Source organism: Eublepharis macularius, chromosome 13 (genome assembly GCF_028583425.1).
Source record: "Eublepharis macularius isolate TG4126 chromosome 13, MPM_Emac_v1.0, whole genome shotgun sequence".
Taxonomy (NCBI): domain Eukaryota; kingdom Metazoa; phylum Chordata; class Lepidosauria; order Squamata; family Eublepharidae; genus Eublepharis; species Eublepharis macularius.
In genome coordinates, this window is record NC_072802.1 from 65,089,625 (window position 1) to 65,096,162 (window position 6,538).

A 6,538-nucleotide genomic window follows, 5' to 3' on the forward strand; every position below is an offset into this window, starting at 1 on the left:
CTGAGAGTTTGTGACCAGCCTAAGGTCACGTAGCAAGCTTTAATGGCAGAAGCATGGATTCGAACGCAGGTCTCTCAGGATCGGAGGTTGACCCTCTACCCACCATGCCACGTCAAAAGCTCCTGCTTCCAGATTGTTCCATGAATATACTGGAATATGGATTGTGATCCAAAAGCATAATATATTAAGCATTCTAACTGCAACCCTACATGTTAAAGCCAAATTAAACCTCGGTTTAACAATACCCACCTATGGCTACCAGCTGTTCTCCTTTAAGCAACACGACTGCATTCTTCAACTGGGGCCTTTCCCCAACAAAAAGCAGTAGCTAGAAAACTTTAAAGCCAAAATGTCTCCAACTCAATGAAACTGCAGTAGGGTTCTAAACTTTCTGATTCATTCATTCATTCATTGTCTGCTTTTCTCACTGAGATCCAAGGGGATTACACAGGGCAAGTGAATGAAGTTAAACTACACCACCCACACACTGAACATCATAATTAATCGTTCATAAGTACCAGGCTCCTACCTAGAGGGCCAATACAGTTGAAAGTTACCCTGCGGTGACCACAAAGATGCTCCCAGTTGACAGCACTTACCCTTAAGTTAGTTTAGTCATCTGCAGGGGCTCCGTAGGGTTATCTGGCTCACCAAGCGGCTACATGTTGCTGTACGTTCCCTCTTGGTAGTCTGCTAATCATATTTTCATTCCACCCTTCCTCACTAAGGCACTCACAATGGTATATACTTATTTCCCCTCCCCTTCGTTTTCACACAATGACCCTGCAAAGAAGATTAGGTTGAGAGAATGGGACTGCCCAGGGTCACCTAGCTTACTTAATGGCTAAGAGGAGATTTGAATCCGCGTCTCTCCAGTCCAAGTCTGATATCCTATCACACTGCCTCTGTATTCACCCTAATCTCACCCAGCCTTATTCCATCACTTACAGCCACTACTGTGCACACCTTCGAGGTTCCTACACAAACATGCCTCTACTATTTCTCCCTTAAGGACAGTCTGGTTCCAGAGAGGTGACAATTATTGCTGCCTTTTGGAGCAAGCTGCCCCGCCTCCTGCCCCTCTCTGCATGCACTTTGGAGAGGAAAAGCAGCACGGTGAGGCAAGATCAGTTGTGGAGCAGATCAATCCCCCGACTCTTGCCCCTCTGCTGGGTCTTACTGGTTCTCCATTCAGATTGCCTGCCCCTGGATAAGGTTGCCGCTTTCAAGGTTTAAGGCCGTAGGAGCAAAATCATAGCTCTGGCTTCCCCTTCCTAACACGTGACTTCTTGTCACTTTTTTGCAGTGGGACCTGTGCTCAATAGATCCCAGGTCTGGAAAGATTAAATGCCACTCTGTAGGCAGGAGGTAGGGTTGCCAACTCTTGCTTGGCAAATTCATGGGGATTTGGGGGTAGAGCTTGGGAGGACCTCAGTGGGGTATAATACCATAGACTCCTACCACCCAAGCAGCCGTTTTCTCCAGAACTGATCTCTCTTGTCTGGAGATCAGTTGTGATTCTGGGAGATCTCTGGGCCCCACCAGGAGGTTGGTAACCCTAGCAGGAGGTAACTCCTGCATTCAGAGGTTTATAACCCCCTTTTCAGTGGGCCCCATATTTTTTAAAAAATGGAGTCCCTGGCGTCAACAAATTTCAAGTCCAAGAACACCTTAGAGATCAACTAGATTTCCAGGGTATGAGCTTTTGAGAATTGCAATAATGGATTTTCTGCTAGTCCCCCACCCTGCTGGAGGAAGTTGTCTTCTCACACTGTCTAGCCTTTTTCTTTTTTAGTACATGCCATGACATAAGACTCTTCTTCTCATCCAGATATCCTCCCAACGGTCCTTAAGAGATTGGACTGATTACCTTTGCATTCCGTACCTTTCTCCAAAAGAAATCAGGCTGCATAGATGGAAGAGTTCTATCATGTGGACCTCACAGCCCTGCAAGGTAGGCTTGGAAGAGTCAGTAGGAGCATGAAGAGAGTGAGAGGCCCAACTTCAGATGTGCAGCTCCTTGAGTGACTCTAGGCCAGCCACTGTGCCTCTCAGCCTAACAGTTCACAGGCAGATGATAAGAAAACAGAATACCATCCTGAGGGAGGAAGGGCAGGATAAAAATGAAATGGGACAGAAACAAATTGGGACCCCTTCCACATCATCTGGAACACCTGGAACATAATGTTGCAAAGGATTCTGGAACAAATAAGGCACAGCCAGGGCTTTTTTTCTGGGAAAAAGGTGGTGGAACTCAGTGGGTTGCCCTCGGAGAAAATGGTCACATGGCTGGTGGCCCCGCCCCCTGCTCTCCAGACAGAGGGGAGATTAGATTGCCCTCCGTGCCGGAGGCACAGAGGGCAATCTAAACTCCCCTCTGCCTGGAGAGCAGGGGGCGGGGCCACCAGCCATGTGACCATTTTCAAGAGGTTCCGGAACTCCGTCCCACCGAGTTCCAGCTGAAAAAAAGCCCTAGGTACAGCCAAGCCTTTGAGGCTTTACCCATTATCTGAAAAAAAGTTGCCCAGCACACACTCAGGACTCCCTAGTGGCTGTATCTGAAGATTAGCGGTGTAGGCCAAGTTGCCTTTTGGGAACATTTATCTACCCATGTGGAAACCTGGATAAAGACTCACGGGCTTCCCTGGAAACTAGAGTCCAATTCTTTAACCACACCAGGGTTGTTTTTCTGCCCAGTTGCCAGATGCCCGGTGAGCACATGCAGGGCTTATCCACGGGGTAACTGGAAAACCAAATCACTCTCTTTCAAGGGAAGAAAATTGCTTGTTCCATCCTGGCCACAGAAGAGATCGTTCACACATTCCCTCTGAAGAACCCCTTAGCACTTAAAACATTCGCAAAGTGAGTTTTATTAACAACAAAATCCATCCTGAGGGAAAGCAGAGGATACTTTTGTGATCAGCAAACTTAAAGACCATCGTCTTATTATTAATTTTTTTAAAATAAAATAGCAGGGCATGAAAAATAGTTGTATATTACAAATATATATATGTGTATATATATATATATATTTATATATACACACACATGCTCTCTTCACACACAAACATATACGAGGAACTTTGCACCTCTCCTGCAACAGCAAAGAGTATTGAGGGCTTCTTGATCTATTCATTCCCCGAATTTGTTTAACAATTGAAAGAGTCAATAAGCCCCCTTTGGATTCTTTTCAACAGATCCCCTCCCCCCCTTTTCTTTTTCCACAAATCAGTCCAAACGTGTCTGATTTCCATTAAAAAGCCACAAAATGTAACACTAAAGGGTTTCTAAGGACTAGACCCCTTCGTTCTTTTGTCAGGGGATCCCTTTTGTTGTCTTTATGTACAGCAAACTACTCGTTTCATGTTGTAGAAGGGAAAGAGGGAAAACTGTATTGCACATTATTTTTTATTTTCCAAGCTTGGGTCAGTTGAGGACTTTTTTTGTCTTTTAAGGAATGGGATATCGAGGAGCCAAGCGCATTGTACCTATGTAGGGAGGTTCCATACCCAGCAGGAGGGAAGAGAAGTGCTTTGGAAGGGATTTTCTTAAGTTAGAAACTGAAGTTGTTTGCAAAGAAGACACACCGGATTGAATTTAGGCCTCTCTCAAAGGCTAATTTCTTAAAAGGGCTCAAAATCCCTTTCAAGTTCTTTTTTTAAAAAAAATTCCTCTATAAATTCTATCTGAACCTAGTAAGAAAGTTAATGCCAAACCATGTTTAGTTTACATACAAAAATATTACACACCAGTTTAAACACAAGGGGCTGAAAAATCATTTGAAACAAATTAGTACCAAAAGAGGGGACTTTTTATTGACAGTATCCCTTGCCCCCCCACTCCCTTCCCCTAAGTACAACCTTTTCTTTTCGCTCCAGACCTTGAAGTTCTGTCTTAATTTCTCCTCTGAATCTGCCATCTGTTTTTCTGACCAAAAAGGTGTTAAAGATACACACAGTTAATTAATCCATATTATTCTCTTTAGTTCTGACCGCTATGGCAAGCATGTGTGAGTTTCTCTACGAGAGTTACGTTGGAGCGCTTCTTATAAATTATACATTCTGCTCACATGGTTGCGAAGCAGCCTCGTATTTTGCATGGTGGACTTTCGGCAGATGCTGGGCCTTTTTGTAAAGTCCGCTACTCGCGATCACGCTGGCGGGTTTCCTCCGCGTCCTCTTCTTCAACCGCCGGCTGCAAACGCTTTGCCAGGACTGAAGAGTTTTAGAGGTCCAAATCCACATGCCGCTAGTTATCCCCACCACCAGCAGCATGAACACTTTGACCATAAAAATCTCCACGGCCGGAATAGAGTCGCTCATTGCGCAGTCCAAGTGTTTGGTCTGGTTGTTCATCTTGCACTTCTGCTGAACGGCCAAGACCTTCCAGTAATCCATGTTCAATCTCTCGTAGAAATAGCAAGCGATGACACAGGTTGCAGGCACGGTGTACAAGACGGAGAAGACCCCAATCCTGACCATAAGTTTTTCCAGTTTGTCAGTGTTTTCCCCACCAGTTTTCATCACCCTCCTGATATGGAAAAGGGCCACAAAGCCAGAGAGGATGAAAGAGGTCCCTATGATGAGATAGCAAGCCAAGGGGACCAGGACAAACCCAGTCAAAGCATTCACATCCATGCTGCCCACATAGCATAAGCCGGTCAACTCGTCCCCAGCCACCCTCCGCATGACCAAGATCAGAATGGTCTTCACCGCCGGGATGGCCCAGGCAGCCAAATGGAAGTAGCTACTGTTGGCTTCGATGGCTTCGTGGCCCCATTTTTTCCCAGCGGCTAGAAACCAAGTTAAAGTCAAGATCACCCACCACAAGGAGCTGGACATGCCAAAGTAATACAGGACGAGGAAGACCAGAGTACAGCCCGTGCTCTCCAGGCCTTCTTGGATGACGTAGAGTTGGCCGCTGTCTCGATCGCAGGCGATGCTCTCGGCCCCCGAGAAGAGGCGGATGATGTACCCCACTGAGTAGACGCAGTAGCACATGGAGAGGAAGATGATGGGCCTCTCGGGATACTTGAAGCGCTGGGGGTCAATCAGGAACGTGAGGACAGTGAAGGCGCTGGAGAAGAAGCAGAGGATGGACCAGATGGCGATCCAGATTACAGCAAACTGCTTGTCCTCTTGGCTCCAGTAGACGTCAACCCCAGGAGCACAAAGCGGGGCGCAAGATGCACTTTTTTCCACGTGGTGGAACTTACCAGGGTTTTCGCAAGTGGCCCGGCCCAGCCCGTCCTTGTGCTGCTGCAGGTCGTGGCTGGTGCTCTGCGGCCTCTGCGGCCGAAACATGGGGGGCAGCATGCTGGACCCTCGCGGCGGTTCTTCGGACCCGTTGTTGGGGGCTTCCATGCACAAGTAGTTGGGGTCGTTCTTGTTGGGCAGCTTGCTGCAGTCCAAGGAGTCGGGCCACTTGAAGGTGAACTGCTCCATGATGGGCGAGCACTTCAGCCTGGCTTGCTCGCACATCACCCGGCAGGCCGGGATGGGGGTGGAGACCTGTTCCGTGCACATGGGGGCGTAGAGGGAGCAGAGGAAGAACTTCAAGTGGCTGTGGCAGCCGTACTCCACCAAGGGGGCGAACTCGTGCAGCTGGATGGCTGCCTCCCGCTGGTCCTCGTGCCCCATCAGGTTGGGCATCCGGGTCATGTTGTACCCGATGTCCTTGCACATGGGGATCTCGATGGGCTGGCACCTGCCATCCCCTGGCCGGTCGATGTCAATGGAGCTGATGCCCAAGCAAGAGCACACCAGCTGGAAGAGGATGCCCAGCGCCTGCCGGGAGTGGCCCCCGGCTGCGCCCATGTTCGCGGCCCCCCAAAGCAACCCACCGACCGCCGCTCGGGGAGAAGATCGACAGGTCCTGCTTGGGGGGGGGGAGGTCAGATCATCCTTTCCCCAGCCACCGTGGCCCCCCACTTTCGCCAGCAGCGCCCCCGAATGGGGCCAGACCGGATCCGCCTGCCAGGGGGCGGCAGCAGCATAGCACCCCCACCTCCCTTTAGCGATCCGGGAGGGCCGCGCTCTTCCTGCCGGAGTCCATCGCGGTCAGCGTCCAGCCGGGCCAGGGGGCAGGCGGGCGCCGGGCGAGCCCCTCTCCCTCGCCATCCGCCCGCAAACTCACTGCCCGGGCGCGCCGCTCAAGTTGGGTCCTCGGCGGGGGCTTCTCCAGCGTCGCGCTCTCGCCGCCTCCTGCCGCCCGGATCGCGGCAGCGAAAGTTGCAGCGTCCCGCTCGCCGAGCCGCGGCCGGTCCCAGGCGGCGCGGAGGGGGCTGGGCTCGCTCGCCTCCCGGCTCGGCTCCTGGCGGAGTCTCCGGCCTTGCCGATCCGCGCGTCCGACGCCCCCCTGCCCCGCCCGGCCTCTCCCAGCCAGGAGCGCAGGCGGCGGGCAGGGCTGCGGGGCTTGCAGAGAGCAGGAGGCGCTGGGGCAGGGAAGGGGAAGGCGCCCCGTCCCTCCCTCCCTCTCGCCCGCCCGCCTCCGGAGCGGCTTTGGCAGGGGGGCCGGCGGGCCGGGCAAGGCGCCTTCT

General features: G+C 51.3%; 1 protein-coding gene across 1 annotated transcript; it reads right to left on the minus strand.

The window, feature by feature from the left end:
- Positions 1–3,879: 3,879 nt before the first annotated feature.
- FZD10 (frizzled class receptor 10) lies at positions 3,880–5,816 on the minus strand. The gene has a single exon (XM_054995870.1). It carries the CDS (start codon positions 5,814–5,816, stop codon positions 4,053–4,055), a length of 1,764 nt encoding a protein of 587 aa, XP_054851845.1. The 3' UTR covers positions 3,880–4,052.
- Positions 5,817–6,538: the final 722 nt, after the last annotated feature.

What these genes read in the sequence shown, in the direction of transcription:
- FZD10 (XM_054995870.1), bottom strand. Translation starts at nt 5,816, where the DNA reads ATGGGCGCAGCCGGGGGCCACTCCCGGCAGGCGCTGGGCATCCTCTTC.